The sequence below is a fragment of the Moschus berezovskii genome, chromosome 9 (genome assembly GCF_049115385.1).
Source record: "Moschus berezovskii isolate FMDL1 chromosome 9, NW_MosBer_1.0, whole genome shotgun sequence".
NCBI classification, from domain to species: domain Eukaryota; kingdom Metazoa; phylum Chordata; class Mammalia; order Artiodactyla; family Moschidae; genus Moschus; species Moschus berezovskii.
Window position 1 is genome coordinate 45,098,542 of NC_142468.1, and position 24,755 is coordinate 45,123,296.

At 35.2% G+C, this 24,755-nt stretch overlaps 1 protein-coding gene across 1 annotated transcript in view; it reads right to left on the reverse strand.

Annotated features, from left to right (window-relative positions):
• The window catches only part of DMXL2 (Dmx like 2), a 163,820-nt gene that overhangs the window by 25,445 nt on the left and 113,620 nt on the right, over nucleotides 1-24,755 (reverse strand). The window contains exons 19-28 of the mRNA XM_055436246.2: nucleotides 22,749-22,859; nucleotides 19,192-19,361; nucleotides 17,198-17,295; nucleotides 16,602-16,767; nucleotides 15,108-15,372; nucleotides 9,087-10,168; nucleotides 8,494-8,685; nucleotides 5,368-5,444; nucleotides 3,251-3,378; nucleotides 616-864 (exon numbers count right to left, since the gene is read on the reverse strand). Of these exons, the coding sequence (XP_055292221.2) occupies nucleotides 616-864; nucleotides 3,251-3,378; nucleotides 5,368-5,444; nucleotides 8,494-8,685; nucleotides 9,087-10,168; nucleotides 15,108-15,372; nucleotides 16,602-16,767; nucleotides 17,198-17,295; nucleotides 19,192-19,361; nucleotides 22,749-22,859 (2,538 nt within the window). The remainder of the gene's footprint in view (nucleotides 1-615; nucleotides 865-3,250; nucleotides 3,379-5,367; nucleotides 5,445-8,493; nucleotides 8,686-9,086; nucleotides 10,169-15,107; nucleotides 15,373-16,601; nucleotides 16,768-17,197; nucleotides 17,296-19,191; nucleotides 19,362-22,748; nucleotides 22,860-24,755) is intronic.

The window sequence follows — 24,755 nt, forward strand, 5'->3', positions numbered from 1 at the left end:
ATATTTTTACCTTTTAAACAAACACATTGCTAAAGAAAGTTCTAAAGAATACTGACTAGGATACAAATTAGCTTCCTATTCCACAGTTAAGAAATCTTTAACTTTTCATGCTATGTTACAGATAACACCCTTAATGCTTTTACTTACTTCAATCAACAAACCTTGAGTGTTTTATTATGTATGCCTATATATCATGGCAATGAGTTCAGATCTAACTCAATTTTGTGCAGTAAGGAAAGTCCAAAAATTTTAGCCCAGTTATTTATGATAATGACCAAAACTTATTAAGAAAGCTTTTATAAACTCAAAATCACCATAATAAACTATAAAAAATAAAAACTATCCTTTTCCATGACCTCATTCCTCAACACTATCTCCTCACTTAACTTTACCTTTCCTTTTTTCTTTTTTATTCTTTTCAAATTTATCAAAAAATGTTAAACTGAAACTGTACTCTTTATTCTAATATGAGATTAGTTATTATTCTAAGAGTGATTACACATTAAATATCACTGATTTTCAAAACAAAAATTCTTAAAACATTAAAAAAACTTTAATTTTCATATAAGAAACTATTTATACTTATATACATTATTGTTATCAAATTTATCTTACCTGAAATATTTTCAGATTGTCTCTGAGGCTTCACAACAAGTTTCACACCTCCTCCAAAAACAGCAGCCCACATTCTGTTGTTTAATGGGTGGGCTGCAAGTCGAAACAATTCATTGGAGGAATTGGTGGCAAGAGCATGTATCAATAAACTTAAGTACACAGCGACAACAGCCTCACACAACAAAATATTCAATTTTGGCTGGTCTTCATCTTGGGCTGAATTCAAGAGATTAATAAGTGAACTCACACCTGTAAGAGTATATAATATTAAAAGAAGTATATCAGCATAAAGCTCCAGAAGGGAAACAAACCCAAATCTGCAATTAACCCACAATTATGTATCTATATTATACTATATATATAGTATCAATATACACACATGGAGATATATATATCCATAGTTTTAGTCCACGTATGCATGCATGCTCAGTTGCTTCAGTCATGTTCAACTCTGCGACCCTATGGACTGTAACCCACCAGGTTCCTCTGTCCATGGGATTTACCAGGCAAGAAAACTGGAACGGGGTCCCATTTTCTTCTCCAGGTGATCTTTCCAACCCAGGGACTGAACCCAGATCTCTTACATCTTCTGCAAAACAGGAGATTCTGGGTTCAATTGCAGAGCCAGGAAGATCCCCTGGAGAAGGAAATGGCAAACCACTTGAGTATTCTTGTCTGGAAATTCCCATGGACAGAGAAGACTGGTGGGCTATAGTCCACGGGGTCACAAGAGTCGGACACGACTTAGTGACTAAATCTCCATCCATAGTTTGAACAACAAAATAAATGATAGAAATGGTTTATAACCTACAGAATAAAACAAGAATCCATCCATCCACACTGAAATAATAAACAAAAAGAAGAGAAAGCTCTTCCTTAGAGCACAATTTCAACTAATAAGTAGAAGGAAGCATAGAATTAGAAAATCACCACCGAGTAATCTCCACAGCTATATTTCATTCAGGCAGGAGTCATCACTGAACGTTATAATTAGCAGGTAAAAGTATGACATTTTACACAATCCTCAAACACTGTCTTCAAAAGATACTTATGAATTGCAAAGGAGAATAATTTTACATAGGAGAAATCTGGCAGAAACTACTACACAAAGTCGTCAAAGTTAATGGTACCAGTGCTGGGACCAAAGTGGCATCATGTGCCTCTTGCTATTCTGCACTGTAAAGGGTACAATCTCTCTTCATAACCTGAATCTAACATCAGAAAAACCCAAACATAAGAACATGCTAAAAAATAATGGCTAGTACTCTTTGAAAGTGTCAAAGTCATGAGAGACAAAGAAAGGAGGACTGCGTATTAGAGGAGATTCATGAGACAATACAACTAAGAATACAACATGGAAGACCTCAGTGAGATGATAGGTGAAACTGTCAAAAAAAGAAACCCTACAGGTTAGACAACAGCACTGTATCAATATTAAGATGCTGAATTTCCTAACATGTCCTAAATTTTGGTAACAATGCTATGTTTAATAAGAGAATGCCTATTTTTAGGAAAGATAGACTGATATGTATAAAGGGGCATCATGTCTACAACTTATCCTCAAATATTTCAGAGAAAATTATACATATATCCACACAGACACACAATAAGGGGGAGAGGAGGAATGAACGATAAGGCAAGTATGGTAAAATGTCTACACTGGGAAATTTGGGTGAAGATTATATAAAAATTCTTTGTACCATTTTTGAAACTTTTACAAGTTTGAAATTACTTCAATAAAAAGTCAAAACAACAATGTTTTGAGAAACTTATGTATAAAAGAATTTTAAATACACACTCTGAGTCTGTCACTTCCTCTACTGCCCCTCTTTACAAAGATCATTAACATGTAATCATAGATATAGATTAAGAGTAGAAATTTATAAAACTACAGTAACAATTAAATGACATGGCAAATGAAGAAAGGATGTTGAGAGCAGAGGTTTGAAATAACTGAGAGTGAGAAAGCACTAACCAGAGGAAAAGGACTGGCAGACACCATGACATGTGTCACAGGGCGGTCACTCCTGTCCTACATATATACCGACACTCTTGAGAATAACTGTATTCTGATACATCTGTGAAAAAACCTGCATGATACTGGCTCTCTAAGACTCTAACTCAGGATGTCTAAGGATAAGAAACACAATTGTGCTCACCCTTGGGAAAGATGTGAAACCTTGCTTTTTTTATGCTAGTCAGCACAGCTGGTTTTTGAAGCCTTAACTTTCTGAATCTTCAGACAACATTACAGTACTTAAAATTCCTGCTGCTACTGCTGCTAAGTAGCATCAGTCGTGTCCGACTCTGTGCGACCCCATAGATGGCAGCCCACCAGGCTCCCCCGTCCCTGGGATTCTCTAGGCAAGAACACTGGAGTGGGTTCTCATTTCCTTCTCCAATGCGTGAAAGTGAAGTCGCCTAGTCATATCCAACTCTTAGTGACCCCATGGACTGCAGCCTACCAGGCTCCTCTGTTAATCCATGGCAGAAAATATCATCAAAAACAAACAAATAAAAAGTGATTCACCAAATCCACAAACAATAACCATCAGGGAACCAGTTAGTAGTTTTGTAAAAAGGAGTTTCCAAATAGAAAATTTATACAAAAATAAAACAGCACTCAAGTTCTCACCGGGCCATTGAGCAGGAGAAGAATTTGGTGTTGCATGTTCTTCAATGCTTTCTGTCCTTAGTCTTCGACGATCACTTAAAAGAAGCCCTTGATAAGCCATTCCTGTAAATTGGTTTCCTTCTGTTTGACTGCCGAACCAAACAAAATTCCATTATTTATCGTCCACAAAGGTAATAAGCAAATATACCTTAAACACACTTTTTTTTTTTTTTTAAAGATGAAATACTGCTAAAGCAGTCACAGGACAGACCTATTGTGCCTAGACTGCATACTGTCTTTTTTTTCTTTTTAGGTAATTAATTTATTTTTTATTGGAGGCAAATTATTTTACAATATTATATTGGTTGGTTTTGCCATACATTGATATGAATTTGCCCCGGGTTTACATAAGTTCCCCCTCCTGAACCTCCCTCCCATCTCCCTCCTCCCTTTATCCTCCCTCTGAATAACTGTAGCAAAAACAAAACTCTTAAAACTGAATTCAATGTTCCAATAATAACTTATTTCAGAAAGTTTTTAAAATTAGTTACAAATATTTATTGATAGTTTTTTAAAACAAAATACCAAATGTTCTATTTGGGCAGATGACATTTAGTCTTTAAAACCTTTCCCAAATGCCGCTTAAAACTTAAAAATCTTTTCCATATTCACTTATTTGTATTTTAAAAGTCTGCTGTAAGGAGATTACTGTTGGTACCAGGAATAACAGAAAGTTTCAGCAACTATTTTGTTGCATTTCTTAGTCCTGCCAAGTTGTGCAAGCTCAATTCTGAATTAAAAGGTCAACTAAAATCTGCAGGAAACTATTTTAGAAAAACCTAATCCTAAAGTCAAATATGCCCAAATATTTACTTTCCTCATCTTTATGGAGTGGGGGAAACACAAAAGAAGAAAATAAATCTGACTTCTCCGAGAGTCAATCACAGCCTAAGAACTAGAAAAGATATATTTAAACAAAATGTATTTGGATTCTCATCTGGCACCATTTTAAGCAGTGACTGTTAAGCCACTCCAGTAGTCTTGCCTGGAAGGTCCCATGGATGGAGGAGCCTGGTGGGCTGCAGTCCGTGGGGTCGCTAGGGGTCGGACACGACTGAGCGACTTCACTTTCACTTTTCACTTTCACACATTAGAGAAGGAAATGGCAACCCACTCCAGTGTTCTTGCCTGGAGAATCCCAGGGACGGGGGAGCCTGGTGGGCTTCCGTCTATGGGGTCACACAGAGTCGGATGCGACTGAAGTGACTTAGCTTAGCAGATATCAAACAAATTGTCTTTGATCATTAAGGTGATCTCTGTCAACTAAATAAACTCTTTTTCTTATTTACACTTCCAACTTTTGAGAGTTAACTTAGACATGGCCTTACTAGGCTAACATCAGAGTTAGGCCATTTTGAGAGAGTTAACTCCTTATGCAATAATAGTCTTTCCACAAGAGGCTGCTGAATTTATAAGAAAAAAAAAATCTAGATACAAGTTTAATATACATTTTATGTGATTTATATTACAAACTTTTCATTTATTAACATAATTCATTTAAGTCTAGGTCATCTTTCTGACTGATTCAATTTCTTACTATATTGCCCTGGTCATTACAATATAAAGTATACACTGATGAAGGCAATTAGACATTTAACAAAAATTCAAACCATTACATCTGTTGATATCACTTTTAAAGACTGATACCGAAATAGGTAAGTAAAATTGATTTTATTAATTCAATGCTAGGAATGTACTTTATCATTTTTCAAAAGCTTTTCCTCTTTCAACTGAAAAACAAACAGGAACTAATCTAATGCTAAAGGAATAGTTCCTGAGGGAGAAAAAAATTAGAAAACTTCATATTATAAATTACTTTGGATAATGAATACTTCTTTTCTTAAAAACAAAAAGAAGATGATGATGATAATTTTCCTTTACTATCCGTCATTTTCTATTTGTCTCTGTTGTGACTAGGTGATTGCTAAACAATTATTTTCTCATTCTTATAAAGTACACACGGTGGTCATATTCCAGGATTTTTCAGTCCCTTGGAAGCAGAACTTTAATATAACTGTGGTACAGTTTAATGTTTTTGCTGTATAAATATTATTTGGGTGATTTTTTTTTTTTTTTACCTGTAGCTATGACTGTCACATAATGCTTGGTAAATTGATGCAGAAAGGGATGCCGCTAATGAATGAAGTGTGTGCACCTAAAACCAAAACAACCACAATTACATTTTGTACTAATATTTCTACAAACAGCAGTAGGTTAAAGATCAGAAAATATCCAAGAAACTAGCAATATCATAAATAAGACTAGATCCTACATGAGACTACTAACTCTGCCTTAAAGCTTCTAAAATAACACCTAATTTAATATGCATTCTTACAACAAAGTTAATTGATTTATACACATATTTATCAAATATTTGTTACTGTGAGCCTGCCGTTTTGCAGGCCTTGAGCAAAGTGTCAACATTCACATTGCTGGAACTGCCCTAGCCTGCTCATGAATAGCTTAAATAGTAATACTCAAAAAAAAACAGAACCAAAATTAGCAGATAATTTTCAGAGCTTTTATTTAAACTTGCCTTATGAAATTCCCCTTGATGAAACTGAAGAACTGATCACTAAGACTTAATTAAATGTTTAGAAAATGTATCAATCACTGTGTGAAATGGTTAATTTTCCAGAAAGCAAGACATCCACTTAGAAGTAACGCAGTCTGAAAATTTTAAATTTTGATAGTTTAAAAAATTATCAATATAAAAACCTACAATGTCATGTTGAATCAACACTTTGACTCATACAATCTTAAAATCTGAAAGGATCTTAGAAATAGTTTCATACTTTTTCAAAGCTTATCCAAATTTCCAGGAACTAAAAATGTTAACTTAGATTAAATTAAATGCTAACTTAATTATAAGCATTGAATGAATTTCCTACTTTTCCATATTCACCTATCAAATAATTTAAGTAATCTCAACAGGGGCTTCCCCAGGTAGCGCTAGTGGTAAAGAACATGCCTGACAATGCAGGAGATGCAAGAGACATGGGTTCGATCCCCAGGTCAGGAAGATCCCCTGGAAGAGGGCATGGCAACCCACTCCAGTGTTCTTGTCTGCAAAATCCCACGGACAGAGGAGCCTGGTGGGCTCCGGTCTACAGAGTCGCAAACAGTTGGACACACCTGAAGCGACTTAGCATGCATGCAATAGGATGATATGACCAGTAAATCTTGAGTTCTTCAGAAGCACACACTACCGGAGACTGAATGTGCATTTCATACAAGAAAATTTAAAAGAAAAAATGCTGGGGAACTGAAATGACATCAGCCACTGGAACTGGAAAAAGCACAGGACAAATACACTTAGGCTAGCACAGAGGAAGTTTGATCAACTCTCCAGATCCTGCCATCCTCCCTAGGGTTTCTTAACATCTACTTGCTTTTACATTTTCAGCATAGGATATAGTTTTAATTTGGGGTAGTTAATTCTGTATATTGTCACCCTGCTTATTACATATATGCACAGTACATCATGAGAAACACTGGGCTGAATGAAGCACAAGCTGAAATCAAAATTGCTGGGAGAAATATCAATAACCTCAGATATGCAGATGACACCATCCTTATGGCAGAAAGTGAAGAACTAAAGAGCCTTTTGATGAAAGTGAAAGAGGAGAGTGAAAAAGTTGGCTTATAGTTCAACATTCAGAAAACTAAGATCATGGCATCTGGTCCCATCAATTCATGGCAAGTAGGTGGGGAAACAGTAGAAACACTGGCTGACTTTATTTTGGGGGACTCCAAAATCACTGCAGATGGTGATTGTAGTCATGAAATTAAAAGACGCTTACTCCTTGGAAGGAAAGTTATGACCAATCTAGACAGCTTATTAAAAAGCAGAGACATTACTTTGCCAACAAAGGTCTGCCTAGTCAAGGTTATGGTTTTTCCAGTAATCATGTATGGATGTGAGAGTTGGACCATAAAGAAGGCTGAGCACCGAAGAATTGATGCATTTGAACTGTGGTGTTAGAGAAGACTCTTGAGAGTCCCTTGGACTGCAAGGAGATCCAACCAGTCCATCCTAAAGGAGATCAGTTCTGAGTGTTCATTAGAAGGACTGATGTTGAAGCTGAAACTCCAAAACTTTGGCCACCTGATGTGAAGAGCTGACTCATTGGAAAAGACCCTGATGCTGAGAAAGACTGAAGGCAGGAGGAGAAGAAGATGAAAGAGGAAGAGATGGCTGGATGGCATCACCGACTCCATGGAGATGAGTTTGAGTAAACTCCAGGAGCTGGTGAAAGACAGGGAGGCCTGGTGTGCTGTTGTCCATGGGGTCACGAAGAGTCAGACACAACTGAGAGACTGAACTGAACTGAATTCTGTCCATATTCTCGTTACCCTGAACTACTGAACAGTTTCCAACAAAACAAAATCCTCAGGCAGATAGCAATGAGAGTACTTTCGCTGGGACTACTTCTAATCAATCATGGTTTTCCCCAAGATACTTTCTGAACTTACATTTTCATAATATCCAAGCATGTAAGGAACAGTTATAAATATTTCTACATAATGATCACTTAAACAAGATGGGGATCTAAAGGAATATGTGGTAAGAATACTGTATAGAAAATGAATTAACTTTTACCAAAAAAGTATCTGCCTGTCTTAAAGGAAGACAGTAACTTTTTCACAAGTAAGAAGAAACTATTATATTAGATTCAGGTGTACAGCATAGTGGTTCAATATTTTTATAGATAATTCTAAAATAATGGCTATATTTTCCTGCGCTATATCTTTGTTGCTTAATTATTTTATACTAAGTATTTTACACTTAGTTGTTTGTATCTCTTAACTCCCTACCCCTAACGTGCCCCCATACACATATGCACAGTGTGTTAACCACTGTTTGTTTTCTATGTCTGTGAGTCCATTTCTGTTTTGTTACATACAGTCATTTGTTTTATTTTTTTGATTCCACATATAAGTGATAACACACAGTATTTGTCTTTCTATCTGATTTATTTTACTTAGCATAATATTCCATCCAGTGTGGCAAACAGCAGAATTTCAAGAATGCTTACTTTCAAATTACATTCATTGGACAAACAGTCTTGAACTGATCAGACTCAGAAGGCAGCAAATAAGAATACTTTAAATATTTCTTCTAAGTTCAAACCAGAAGAGAAGTATAACTTCTTTACCTTCTCAATCTGTATAATACCAAATGATCATAAACTTTACATTACCTTCACATCTTCAATACTGGGATGAGGTGGTGTTTTCATCTGAACAATAGTATAGAGTATATCATGGATGTGATTATTTAAGTACAATACAGGATTAGCTATGACTGTTTTTGTTGAAGCAATACTTGCTGAAAGCAGAGGTAGAGTGGTAGGCAGTGGTAGGGGAGACTGAAGCTGCTTCACTGTAGTTTCCTGTAAGTGACAGTAGGTTATTTTTTCCAAAGTGGTTAAAATGAAGGCGGAAAAAAGCAATTAAAAGTTATATGATAAAAATACTGGCAGTAAACATTTGAGTAAAAGCAATATGTTAATGTACTTGCTCATTCTACAAAAACTGGCGTACCAGGTATTATGCAAGATGCAGAAGGTATACAGATGAGTTTGACACAGCTGTGCTCTCAAGCTTTTAGCCTACTTCTATTTATCAAAATTTTTGTCTAAAAATATGTATGCACAGTGTAAATATCTGCTTCTATGAATAGAGGAGCTGATCATGTTAAAATTAACTGGTAGAAAGAGCTTTAAAACTGTAAATGAAAGAGTTACTGAAATTATTAAATAACCAAGACTGAGAACAAATTTAAGGTTGATACCTGCTGTGATTCTTGTAGCAAGAATTTGAGCTCCATTCGTACTGAGGCCAGACCACCACCTTGGGCTCCATGGAGGCTACAGTAACTAAGAAACACTCGAAGGAGGTCTTGGTTCTTGTGCAACCATGACTTCCGTCTTTCCGCGTGCTCTCGTTTAGCCTGGAGTCTCCGCCTTTCTATCTGGTGCCGCTCATAGGAGCCAATATCTGGTTTGTCCACCTTCTCTTCCTGATCGAGAAGATCACTCTCTCCTTTGGAATACATTTTACTAGCATATTCTTTAATAACCGATTCATGATTACATATTTCATGCAAGGCGGCAATTTCCTTTTCAAGCCAGTTGTAGAGCTGAAATCTGAGTTTTCCTCCATCTACTTCATAACCGGTAGCCAATGTTCTTAGTTCAGTCATAAGGATCTTTAAACAAGCTCTGAATTTTAGTTGTTCAGCAATCACATCAACTTCAGTATCACCTTCAAGATGATCCTCTTCCTGAGGGGTCAATAACACGTTAGGGTCTGGAGTTTTCTGATCTTCTTGTCTATCTTTTCCCCCGACATCTGTACTTTTCATTACTAAACCAACAGTATCTTCTTCCTCTTCTTCTAAGGCACTATCATGCTCTTCACCCCAATCAAGAGTAAGAGGTTCCTCTTCTATCCTTACCACTGGCTGACTCCAGTCAATCTGAGATGAAGTGACATTTGACCAATCAATGCCAAAACTTCTATCAGTGTCACTCAGAGTTTTTGATTCTGAAGGTACATCATCCATCTTTTTAGAAATGAAGTCAGGCTGATCTTTTTTTGAGGGTAATGCAGACATTTTGGTAACTTTTGGAATTTTGGAGAGTACCTCCAAGGCTAAAACAGGGCATCCAACTTTAAAATGAGCATTTGCTGTAGTAAAGAATAATTTTCTTTCTATGAGGTTAATTTTATCAACAAAGTTCTTCTCAGTTTTGAGACCTACAGTTGCCAAAGTTCCTTCAGGGGAGACAAGATTTCTTCGAATAAGCAAAGGATGAGTTCGAAGGTAGTTGTAGAAACTAAACACCACTGGGTTACAAGACTTGATGATAACTATAGAAATCAAACAGAGACAATTGCAAGGTATGATGTTAATTTGCAATTATGTTACAAAAGAATAAAGTGTGTCAGCATTTCCTCAAAATAAAGGAAACTTAATTATTAACCCAGGATTAGTTAAACTACGGTACATCCACACAATATAACTGAAATTAAAATTTCCCTGTGATATCCAGAATATATTAAGTGAAAGAAGATGCAGAATAGTATATATAGTAAGCCATCTTTTATCTAAAAAATTAGAAAAATTAAAAACACATCTATACACATAAACACACACATTTTTTTTAATAGAAAAAGAATACACAATTTTTTTTCAACTGGTCCCCTAAAAAGGGAGGGTAAAACAGGGTAAAAGATGAGGAAAGATGATAGATTCCTCTAAAAATACTTTCATTTTATTTCAAAACCACTTAACGTTTTATATAATTCTAAAAGGAAATTTACTTTTTAAAAATTTACAATAAAAGCAAAATTAAACAACTGATTCTTTGCATCAAGCTGGTACCATAGTCACAAGATAGGAACTAAAAAGTGACTTAAAAATAAGTAATATGACTGACCATCCTAAGTCAGATATACCATCAAAACAAAAAACTGAAAAAAAGAAAAAATGAAACGCTTAAACTGTTCTCAGCAACCATGCTGTTACAAAAATATCTGCATCATTACTCTGAAACTATTTTATAAAACAGCAAATAATTATGTTAATGTCATAAGAATCCAAGCTTTTCATGATATACATTTTTGAAGTTATCAGAACTCTATATCTGAAATTAGAAATGTCAGTATGAACACATGTATCTCAGGGTGGAAAACTTTTCCTAGCTTCATTCATTGAAATAGCCTAAGAACAATGGCCACACCTGTAGCAATGGGGATCCCTGTGTTCAGGCTGTGGTGTCTAAATATCACTCCCAACTAAAAGGAACCAGGATTCTTTGGAGGACTGGTCATTTCAGGTCTTGGGCAGGAGATGTATAAGATAAGCCTGAAACATCTTATCATACCAGAAAGCAAAGAAACTATCAAATAAAAATGTCAAATTCAAGGACTTAAAGAGGCTCTGATAATCTGAGCATCCATAATAATAATCTGCAATGGATTAAAACACAACTCTAAATTAAATTAAATTCAAAATAACATTAAAAAATGAAAGCTAATTGGTCATCTTTCTAGGATGCTAGAGAACCAAGCTATTATTTTGAAAACTAGTAAATGAAGAAGAATCAAACATTTATATTCCTTTTACTATGTATACGACTGGAATTCAGTAATCAGGCCATTGCCAAGGGAGACTGGACTCTAGAGAAAAATTCCAGCTCAAAAAGTAAGGATAAAATGACAAACTTAGAATATTATCATTTTACAAAAACTAATAAAATACGGGATGTAGATGGCAGTCATTGACAGCTGTTAAGTCCACAAAAAGCAAAATAAGCTGACACTATGAGTTCCCTGGGGGTCTCCCTGGTGGCTCAGACGGTAAAGAATCTGCCTGCAATTCAGGAGACCCAGGTTCAATCATTTGGATGAAAAGATCCCCTAGAGAATGGAATGGTAACCCACCCCAGTATTCTTGCCTGGAGAAGTCCATGGACAGAGGAGCCTGGCGTGCTACAGCCTATGGGGTCAAAAAGAGTCGGACACAACTGAGCAACTAACACTTTCAAATGAGTTCCCTGGTGGAAGTGCTCTACCCATCTATTAAATATTTCTGCCAAAAAAACTACTAAAGTCCTCTAAAATCTTACCAATTTACAGGAAATACAGACAAACAGAGAAGGGGGAAACATTAAATGAAACAATACAACCAGCAAAATCTAAAACTCAGGAAACTACAGGACAAACAATCTGACTTTTTTAAACAAATAAACTGGGGTGATGAGGCATGCTGCAGTAACTAAATATGGATCAAAACTGACATAAGAGGAACCTCAACCAATCACATGATACAGGCCTCATCTGGATCTTGGGTCAAACAAATCAACTGTATAAGATTTTATAAGACAACCAGGGAAATCTGAACACTGAGGATTTGATTACTCACAAAACTGTGTTATGTGTTATAATTGATATGTGCTATGTTTTTTAGAGTCTTTATTTTTTTAGAGATGCATGTTGCAATATTTACAGATTAAATGATCTGTTGGGTTTGCTTCAAAATATATCTATACAGTAAGTTCCCTACATACAAATCTTCAAACGGCAAACTTTCAAAGACGTGAACAGGCATTTGCATGTCTAAGCACATGTTAGTTCACATGTTTGGTGCACTTTTCAAGATACTGTATAATTTAAAATGTTTTATTATTATTTTTGTTTGTTTATGTATTATTTGTATGAAAAATATAAATCTATTACAGTGCAGTATTAATACAGCTGATTGTGTTAGATGGGTATAACTCTTTATGTATACATTAAAATTTCCCCAATAACAACGTCTTAAAAGTTAACCCGGAAAATATTAAGAAATAAACAGAATCTTCCTTCTGTAAAAATGTGTATCTTTTATTAAAATTACTTGGGTAGCTCAGATATTTTTCTTCTAAAGGTTTTATTTCCTTTGCTTTAAAAATTTTCTTAAATATTTACAATTGTTCCCCCCTTGCCTGCAGTTTTGCTTCCCACGGTTTCAGTTACCCGAGGTCAAATGAAGTCCAAAAATATTAAATGGAAAATTCCAGAAGCAAACAATTCATGTTTTCAATTGTGAGTTGTTCTGAGAAGTAAGATGAAATCTCGCACTATTCTACTCCATCCTCCCCAGGACAGGGATCTTCATCCTTTGTCCAGAGTGTTCCACCCACTAGTCACTTAGTAGCCACTGCAATTATCAGATCCACTATCAGGGCATCACAGCGCTTGTGTTCAATCCCCCTCATTTTACTTAATAACAAAGAGCCCTCTATGCAAGAGTAGTGATGCTGGCAGTTCATCTATGCCAAAGAGAAGCTGCAAGTGCTTCCTTTATATGAAAATTTGAAAGTTCTCTATTTAATAAGAAAAGCAAAAAATTCATAAGCTGAGGGTACTATGATCTATGGTAAGAAAAAAATCTATCTACAAAATTGTGAAGAACGTAAAAGAAATTCTTGTTAGTTTTTCTGTCACATCTCAAACTGCAGAACTTAGGGGCACAGTGCATAAGTGCTTTGTTAAGATGGAAAAGGCATTAAAATTGTATAAGATTCTGAGTGAGAAAACCTACATTCCCATCTTTCATTACAATATACTGTTGTTATAATTGTTCTCTTTTATCATTAGTCACTGCTGTTAATCCCTTACTGTGCCTAATTTATAAATTAAACTTTATCTTATATATGAAAAAATATAGTTTATATAGGATGTGGTACTATCCACCATTTCAGAAATCCACTGGGGGTCCTAGAACATAATCCCTGTGGATAAGAGGGGACAACTGTATTAAATTATTACATTTCTTTTTTGTAAAGAAGAAAGTAAAAAATGAGCCTGAATCTCTTTATTCATTTAAGCTCTTTAAGTATTTAAAAATAACACATAATAAAAATAAGAGACTAGAAAATTATAACTAAGGAAAGTACAAAATGAAAAGTAAAAGCTTGTATCTCTTCACTCCTATTCCTAAAAGGTAACCAGCGCCAATTTAGTTTATGATTTGTTCCAGAAAACAAAAAAGGGAGAGGGAGTGGGAAACCAGACACAGTTATGTGTGTGCACACAGTATGTATATGTGTGACATATGTACATAAATACAACAAGGATCATATTGGTTTTTTTTTTTAAATTAGAGGCTAATTACTTTACAATATTGTGGTGGTTTTTGCCATACATCTACATGAATCAGCCATGGGTGTACATGTGTCCCCCATCCTGAACCCCCCTCCCACCTCCCTCCCCATCCCATCCCTCTGGGTCATCCCGGTGCACCAGCCCTGAGCACCCTGTCTCATGCATCAGACCTGGACTGGTGATCTGTTTCACACATGATAATATACATGTTTCAATACTATTCTCTCAAATCATCCCACCCTTGCCTTCTCCCACAGAGTCCAAAAGACTGTTCTATACATCTGTGTCTCTTTTGCTGTCTCTCATATAGGGTCATCGTTAGCATCTTTCTAAATTCCATGGAATATTACTCAGCCATTAAAAAGAAAACATTTGAATCAGTTCTAATGAGGTGGATGAAACTGGAGCCTATTATACAGAGTGAAGTAAGTTAGAAAGAAAAACTTTAATACAGGACCATACTGTTCTATACCTTACTTTTTTCACTGAATACAACATACATTAATACATCACTCTACCTCACTTACCTCACTTTTAACAGCACACTGTTTCTACAGTATGGATACATTATAATTTATTTAACTATTCTCTTGACGAATACTTAAAAATGTTCCATTTTTATGGTTACTGCAAACAATGGTAATAGATACCTTCCAAATGCTTCTAGGAATCTAAATTATTTGCGATAACTAAGAGTAAAACAAAGTTCATCACACAAGAATAAAGTTTTTGTAGGCCCATACATCATACCAACTATGTGTAACAACCAAAATATACACTTTTTTAGAAAACTGGCTATTATGATACATGGAAAGAGCTATGTAATGTGGGAACATTCTGTATGCTTCACTTTAATATATATGAAATTAGAATAGTATGGTAGTCTTATATACCTTGATATATAGCTATGAGAGTAAAAACGTGTGTGGTCTTCTTAGTACTACTAAAATTATGATAACAAAATGCCAGATTCAATTACACGGAGTAAGTGACTGAACCTCTAGACACATAAAAAATTTTGATACTGATTTCTCAAAGCTGAAAAGTAAATCTGGCAACGATGAGTTATGTGTATGTCTGTGTGTGTGTGCGTATTATCTAAGTGAGCATTAGTTCAGAAACTGACTTTTAAAAAAGAGAAACCCACAATATGCCCTACCTTGATGTTCATCACCCTCCTTCGGTGTCTGTTCTAATAACGTGTCCAATGCTCGGGTGTAATCTTTCATTACCCAGTAAGCAAGACTACGGAGGAAAGGATCAGGATGTAATCTTTCACAATCGAATCCTGAGCCATCCTTTTGGCAACCCAAAATCTTCTGATTTAGGATGGACAGATAAGTGGAAGAAGTCTCAAAATCAGATTCATATAACCGGGCAATTACCATGGCCAGCTGGATATCTTCCATTTTTTCAAGACATACCTATAAATTTAAATATTAAGAAATACTTATTTAATGATAATTATTTAAAGATATGAAATATCCCACTGAACTCCTGAAATTATCCACTATTAGTGATTAAGAAATAGCAAGAAATTTAAAAACTAGAACTTAGTAGCTTCCAACCTAGAAAGTTCATTTATAAAATAAGCATAAAAGAAGGTATATCAGTACCGTCTCAGACTTGGATTAATTTATACAAGGTTCATTTTTAAATTAAATAACACCTGTGATATTTGACTTTATATAATCAGTTCCTCTTAATTTCCAAATATATTCCCATATAAAAACACAATTATTACTATTTTAAAAGAATCTTCTATTTACATAGCAAGTAGCTTAAGAAATAAAGCTACATACGCTATTCTTACTCTCTCTTGAGGTTTGTATTCTAAAGTAACTACTCATCTGGTAATTTGAGGTCCTTCAGGCAATATGAGCATCTCAATCAATATTTCTCTTCCTGCCTGAGTATTTTCTAGGCTAAACTTCCCATTTGAAAATTATAAATATTTTTTATTTTGAAAAATTACACACCTTCAGATAATTTTGAAAATAGGACTAATTCTATACATAGAGTACTTTCACTTTGTTGGATATTTTCTATGATGTATTATTTCCAACTACATTTTTCCTTCACCTGTTTGGATTATTCATTATAACTGATATCTTAAAAAGAATATCTCATAAATAGAAATATTTGTAATTACTCTCTTAATCAGCTATCAAGATTCTATATCCAAAAATGCAAAGTTTCACCTCTTCCCACTCACCCTCCAATATCTAAAATGACTACATTACAAAACAGTACAAACTGTGATCTCAGTTCTTTAGCTATGAATTTCATTTAGACAAAAAAGAACTTAAAATATCTGCCTGTCTATACCAAGTAAGTGTACTCTGACCTGTGCATACTTTGAATAGTTTAGAATCACAAGATGGCCAGGAAGAAGATATTCATAAACCATTTTTTCTATATATTTATAACTGAAATGCATATACTTACCTTGAAATGCAGTATTTTCTATATAAAATGTCTCATTTATGCTTCTCACTTGCATCTGTTTATAATTCCACTGTCACAGTGCCACTATTTAAGTTAGTAACCTCTGTGTTTATTCTCTACCCTCTATCCTTACAAACACATGACCAAACATTACCAGGTCTCCAAGCTCTTACAGGTATTTCAGAGCACATTTTCTCAATCATACCTCAATGGCATCTTTCAATGAACCAGCTAGCAAGAAAAAAGCAGCAGATTGTTCAAAGCGTTGTTTGCCAAGCAAAGAGAAAGCATTTTTCAAAGCAGCTTTACGCCATCTATCTTCATTAAAGTTGTGGCTGAAAAATGTTGTCATTTTTTCATCATGCTGTGACCTGGGTACCAGAGTACAAACATAAGTGGTTAAACCAAATTTCAAATATTTAATCCTTTACAGAATATATGAAAATAGACAATGAAAATCTCAAACAGCCAGCTAAAAAAAGAACAACAACAACTTCAGTGAGATGTATTTGTTATCAAGCTTCACTTCATTTCTTCTAATAAGGAGAAAACTCAAAATACATACACGTAAGTAGGAAGCAAGAGCACTCTATTTTCCCAATTGTTTTCATCAACTTATTTTTAACAATATCCCACTCTTTAGTTAAGCTCAAATAATACGGTGCTTATTTTTCTCAAATAAAGGAACCAAGGCACAAATAAGGAAACTGATTTATCCAAGTACTTTCAAAAGTGTTACATCTTCGATTCACAGCACAATCGTCATTCCATTAAATCGTATTAAGTGTTGAAGCAATTTACCTAAACAGACCCCACACAACTGCTTTCTTCTTCATTGAAAGGTAGAATAATGCAGCATCCAAGGCATCATTGTTACGTTGAAAAGAAGCTTTGGCAACCTAAATGGTCAATAAAAAATTATACTGAATTAACTATTTGATAAAAGAATTACAACAATTAATGTCTCCCTACTACTTCCATGGCTGACAGAAACTATGAAGATGGGAAGAACTGACTCTCTTCCACAATCTCCAGTAGCTTATAACACATGCTCCTAGAGACAACCCTTGGCATACCTGTAATTACAATAAAAACAGTAACAGCAACTAGTATTTACTGACTACTTACCATGTACCGGGCACCTTTCATTTGTCTTACTGAATCACCATGATCCAAGAAGTACTATTACTATCCCCATTTTACACAAGGCAACTGAGACACAGAGAGGTTAACCGAATTACTTAAGGTCACACAGTAAATAAGGGGTGCAAAAGATATTAGAAACCAGATAGTGGTAAATTGGACACGACCGAGCGACTGAACTGAAATGAACGGAAGTTAAGAAGCATAAGGATAAAAAACAACGTATTTTCAGCTAGCACTGCCTGATGGTAGAGTAGAAAGCTACCAAGGCATGGGAGAGACATGTGATCTAAAAGTCACATCACAAAAATGCTTTACTTTGAATGCTTTTATTTCTCTTTCCCCTTTTTAAGCATTTTCTCTGCCTTCAATTATTTTACTACTTCAATATTTAATAATTTTTACAAGAATTTTTATTCATCTTCAGTTAATGATTTATAACATACATTTCAAGAGAAAAAATATTACATATCCTTTTGATTGAATTTTAAGAGATAAATTACTTGCGGAAATTAATTATACATATTATAAGAAATACTCTATAATGACAAAACACACTATTGATAAAAAACTAAAGAGACTTTGTAGGCAACATCTGAACATTTCAGAGAAAATATGATCTCTTCTTTTTCCTTTGCTTCAGGATATGGAAAAAATTTAACGGGGACGTCTCTGGTTGTCCAGTGCTTAGGATTCGCCACTTTCACTGCCGAGGACACAGGTTCAATCCCTGGTCTGGGAATTAACTACCCCAAACCATACAGTGCGGCCAAAAATCAAAACAAAACAAATTTCTGAGAGTGGAAGTGAGGGATGTGTGTTTCAAATTAGTTTGCCAGGTGATTCTTCAGACACTAAAATTTGAGAACTACTACTTTAGAGGAGTAAATTCCTCTTGAAAGAAATGAATTCATACTCCACAAATGTATCATGAATTGTACTTCTGAGAACTTCAGTGAACTGGTTACCCAACCTCTCTGAGTTGCAGTTCTATCAGGTGAAAAATCAAGATAGTAACATGCAGCCAATGAGAAGATAACATGAAATCATTTATGAAAAGCAACTAGAACCAAGCCTGGTACACAAAAAGTGCTCAGTCATGGTTAGTTTCTACCAACACTGAAATAACTTTCAGATTCTGATAAAAAATTTTTAACTTTTTTTTTCTACTAGAAAACTGATTTCAAAAACCCATCTTAAAATTTACAGCATGTTTCATTTGCTGCCATAGGTATCTTCCTCAAGTGCCACAAATCAAAACTTCTTGAATGGTATTTTAAATGTGCAAAGGAAGTTTGTTATGTATTAACCTAGCCATGCAGAGAATCTGTTTTACAAAAACAATGTTTTTTCTATCTAATGTATATAACTGACATACAGTTTGTATTTTCCTAAACCAGGACACATCTCAACTGACAGCAGAAGATACTATATTTCATAAGTATTATATACTTAGTCTATATGGCAAAAGACTACTATACTGAATGGAGAGTTTATAAAGGTTAAGATTCAGAAATGTCCAAAAATTTTTATTTAAGAAGTTCTCAAGATCTCAAGATGTACAGATGAATCCCTCACCACAGGTTTTCTGGAAGATATCTTTTATGCTGTAAGAAAAGACTTAACTCCAAAATGCAATGACATACACTTACCTTTTCAATGCATCTTCGAAGAGTGTTGATATTCCTGACCCACCAACCTATTCCCATAGCTCTCAACTCAGACCACTGAGGGTCCCCTCTCTGAATTGCTGGAATCATATTAATCAGCTCCTCCTCAGCCTCAGAATGAAAAGCCCAGGCAAAATGGCAAGTAGATACACCTAAATTAGAAACACAAAATAATAAGCATCAGAACCCTATCAAAACAAACAAAAATAATTTTCTACATACTCATGTATTTATTCCTCCTGGAAAGAATTTTCAAGCAGAAAAAAAAAGTATGAAAGGATTTCTTCATTCAGACTTTTATAGTATAAGTATCTAAATACAAGATCACTCACAGGAAACACAAAACCAAAATCTTTTTCTGAAATGTATTTGTTGGAAGAATGGAAACATTAAAACCTAATCACTAGAAAGAAAGATATTTGAATATTGAGCCATTCATATGTTTGCACATATACCAAACCAACCAAGAATAAAAGGTCTGGTCAAGTCTATATGCTCCATGAACATGTAGGTCTCATTTTATAGTGCCACCTGCTTGCAGACCATATCCATCACTACTGGACACTGAAAACTGCCCTATTCATCCCTCTGGCCAAGAAGCTATGCTTATTACCTGAAAGCAAACTCTAACCTTAAGGACAGCCCCAGGGAAGAACTGTTAGGAGGCACATTCCTCTGTCTTCGGTGTCTCCTTTAAAAAAAAAAGTTTAAAGCTGCCTAATTACTGATGGTATACAGCGAATACTTCTTTTTGCCCTGATAAGAAAAAACTGACAGGGATCTACACTGTATTAGAGGAAACAAAATGGATTTAGTGACACCCTCCATGAGTCTGTCAACAGCTGAATGACTGGTTTTACTCCACTTAGAGCAGGTGAAAAAGAAACATGACAGAAGTGAACCACAGAGTGATGTGAGACAGTGAGAATGCTACCAGGAAGAACCCTGAGGATCCCAGGAAAGCAGCCCAGATAGTCAAATCAGCCATCCGGAAGAATCCCTTTGGAAACAAAGAAATGCCTGAGACCAAGGACAGGCTGATAGTCACATTACAACACAGGATTCTCAACACTATTTCTCATTGCTAACATTTATATACAACTGTGTTTGAAATCATATCACAAAATCAATGCAAAAGCCTTAACTGTCACTATGAATGTAGAGGAAAATGAACAAAACTTAAAAACATCAATTTGTACTTTGTCAGACCCTAAAATGCAGATTAATTCTCCATTTAAATCTGTCTGGGGCTTTCCTCACAGCTCAGTTGGTAAAGAATCTGCCTACAATGCAGGAGATCTGGGTTCGATTCCTGAGTCAGGAAGATTCCTGGGAGAAGGAAATGGCAACCCACTCCAGGATTCTTGCCTAGATAATCCCATGGACAGAGGAGCCTAGCAGGCTGCAGTCCATGGGTTCACAAGAGTTGGACATGACTTAGCAACAAAACCACCACCACCACCAAATCTGTCTGGTTTAAGAAATAGTCAGTGTATGAAATAACTATAAAAAAATTGACACTGATTTAGAAATTGCTATTATAAGCCAATGCAAAATGCATACTTTTGCTGACATAAACATTTTAATATAAAATAACAATATAAAATATACCCTATACCCTTAAATGAATTTCATTGATTAAATTTTTTATATAACTAAAAGGAAACCAAAATATACACGGGCATGTCAGATGAAACTGGTTCAAAAATAAGATTAAGAGAGCAGTGACTGTATTTGGAAACCTAACTATTAGAAGTGGAAAAAGGTATTAAGGAAAAACCAGGCACACCAACAGGCACTTATTTTTGTCTACCAACGTCAGGCTATTCTTTGCAATATATCTTTGTTCTTCTCTGCTTGTCTACTAGCTACTCAGACCCTGATGCTGGGAAAGATTAAGGGAAGGAGGAGAAGGGAGGAACTGAGGATGAGATGGCTGAATGGCATCACCAACTCAAGGGACATGAGTTTGAGCAAACTCTGGGAGATAGTGAAGGATGGGGAAGCCTGGTGTGCTGCAGTTCACAGGGCAAGAGTCAAAATACGACTTAGCAACTGAACAACAACTAGCTACTTAAGTTTTTCCCTGAAAACTGTTCCCCAGACCATCACCAACAATACCAGTCACTTTTCTCATCTCCAGTGTTTTAAGTGTACTAAAGGGTAAATGGAATTTGACAAAGCTTTAGGAATCTGAGGTGTTTTAAGTCTCCTTAGGCAATGTACATAATTGTCATTAAGTGATTCAGTACCATCTGACCATCATTTAAAACTAAAATTTAAAATATTAAAACTAAAATTTGAGATTCCATTTTATAACCTATTCCAAATGGCATAGATTGTTCTAAATGATAATATCAAGTACTGCAATGAGTTGAGTTTTGGCATCATTAACATTGGTTCTGGGAATTTAAGTTAGCACAGTCTTTCTGAGAGTAGCAATACTTATCAAGTGTTAAGAATTTTCAAGTCCTTTGATTCAGTAGTTTCACCACTAGAAAACTAATTTGAGGAAGTAATTAGATATATATGAATATTTACATGTAAAGTTGTAAGGTCATTCAGTAGCATGATAATTTAAGGAAAAAACAGCAAAATTTTTATTTTTAGAAAAAAATTAAAGGATAAATGAATTATAGTTTTAAAACATGATAGACTATCAGACAGCTGTTAGAATCATATTTTCAAAACGTATTTATTGACGGTAAAGGGTAAGTACTATGGGTAAGAATAATGAACTATAAAGCCTGATATTCTAGGTCCTACAATACTAAAGCATATTTTATAGGGCTGTATCCAAGATGCTGGTTTCAAAAGGGACACAGCCCACTACACTGGAATTCTAATTCAAACTCTAATAATAAACAGCCTATATCTTGCCAGGTCACTTTAAACTCTATAGTTTTGATTTTTTAATCTCTAAGTTAGGGGGCTGATATAAATCTATATATCTCAAATCAGAGTATGTGGCAGTGTGCTGGAAGTATGCAAATCTACTGGGTTACTATATGGCAGATACTCCTGAAACATCGGCTTTAGTTGTGAGTAAGTAACTTAGAACATAATGCTTATAGTGAGGTGGGAGGGGGGTTCAAGATGGGGAAAACACGTACACCCGGGGCGGATTCATGTCAATGTATGGCAAAACCAATACAATATTGTAAAGTAATTAGCCTCCAATTAAAATTTTAAAAAGATAAAATAAACATAAATAACAATGCATAGGGTAAAATTTTTAAAGAAAGGGTATCTGATATCACAGAAATTCAGGACCACTTTAGGCTATAAGACCAGACTACCCAGTTTACTCCTAAACTACTATGACTTCTGATGACTGAAGTCTGAGAAACTGAGACAGATGAGCAAGTCACAGAGTACAGCTGAAAAATAACTCAGTAAAAGGGTAAGTGGGTACCCTGTGACAGGAAGATCTAAGTGAGGGGTATGCATGTGATGATTTATCTAACATTTATACACAACAGTGAATATACCAACCACTTCAATATGAAATAAAAGTTGCACAAAGGTTCAAACAATACCTTGATGAAGTAGCTGTACTCGGTATAAAGGAGGCAGCGATGTTAAAAGGCAAGTGTGCAAGCGCATTGCCAGTAAGTACCGTAAACCACACTCATCCAATGTGTCTCTTCCTTTAAAGAGGAAATAAATTTAAGGAAAAAGGAATGCAACAGGTCACAAACCAATGGGAAATTAGAAAATAAACAATAAATACTAACTTACAAAAAATACATATTTTTAGTGTATTCCTTTCTGAACACTTCAATATCTTTATCAATACATATAGCTTCTCAATAAGTACATGTATATAATAAAATTGTCAAAAGAAAAAATTTGAGAAAACTATAAGCACCTATCAGTACAGGTAATAATAGTACTTAGAGCTACTCATAATAAATGAAAAGGAAAGAAATCTTGAAATCCAATAAAAGTTATAGCTAGTTAGGTATAATTTTTAAAAATACTTCCTATGTGAATTTTTCCTATTTCAAAAACTAGGAATTACACAATAAAGTAAAATTATTTATTATATAATAGGTAATATTTTCTAGATTGGTTAGCTCAAATGAAATACATTACTATCCATATTTGAAATTTGACTCCTCAGGCTAGTGTTACCAAGTTAAGGTTGAACTCCAATTCTGATTTCACAAATTTGCTCTTAGTCAAAAGTTAGGCAGAGGTATGAAAGCATGATAAGTTTACTCAAAATTACAGCCACCGTTGGATAAAAGCAACAGAAAAATACTAACAGCACCTAGGCCAGTAACTGCTACTTAGGAAGTACTCAAGAGTACTGAATCAAATATTTTCTTGAAGAAAATAAAACATTTTAAACTGTCAAAGTTCCAGCTCTACTTCCCATTAATTGTATTTGTTCATACACTCATTCATGTATCCATTCAACAAATTAAGCATCTGTTACATCAGAGGCACAGTTTAGGTACTGCAGATTTGGCAGGAATAAGGCAAGGTCCCTACTTCCAGGGTGTTTACATCTTAGCAGACAGGGACAAACAACAAAGAAGTAATGTGTCTAGTGGAAAATTAATGCTACAGAGAGAAATAAAGCTGGACTGGGAGAAAAGGGAGTGCTGGAGTGAGAGGGTTCTATTTTATATGCAACCAGGGAAGAACTTTCCACCAAGATGATATTTCAGCGCAAATCTGAGGTGGTCAGGGAATGAAGGGTGCCTAAATATGGAAACCAAGTACTCTGTGCAGGGGAAATAGTATATACAAAGATGCTGAGACAACTGTGCCTGGTGTTTTTGTAGGACAGCAGGGAAGCCACTGAAGTACAGTGATGTGAATACAGATCACCTGCAGCCTTGCAGACCACTGAAGGACTTGGCTTTTTTTCTAAAGTGAGATGGGAAGCCACCAGTGTTTGTTGAGCAGAGGAGATATTTAAGGTGATTTTTGTTTTAAAACAATCACTAGTTTCCATGTGAGGGACAGACTGAGGTAACATGAATGAACCAGTTTTAGGAGGTTTTGTCAATAATTAGGCAGGATGCAACAGTAACTTGGACCAGAGTGGTAAGAGGAGAGGTGATGAGAAATGTCTGGAGTCTCCACACAGTAGAACTAACAGCATATGACAATGGACTCGACTGGGGCGTGAGAGAAAGCTGAGTCCAGAATACCTCTAGGTTGTCTCACCTGTACAATGGAGGGATTCATTTACTTAGAATCCATCAACTGAGATAAGTTACTATTTAATCTCTGAGCTTCAGTTTCCCACCTGTGAAATGGAGACATTCATTCCTGCCTTATCTACCTCATGAAAGTCTGTGATAGGAGGAACCATTTTTATATTACCTAACTAACGATACAGTTTCATATCGGAAAATTTAAACTATTTTTCACAGATTATGACATAGCTATTTTCTTAATACCTCAGAGTAAAATCTCTAATATATACTAATAAATATTAAGTTTGCAACAAAGGCTTAAGGTTCTTCTGGGAAGAATCCTGCTCTACTGCACACAACCTCATAATGATTCAAAACTTTTTAATTACT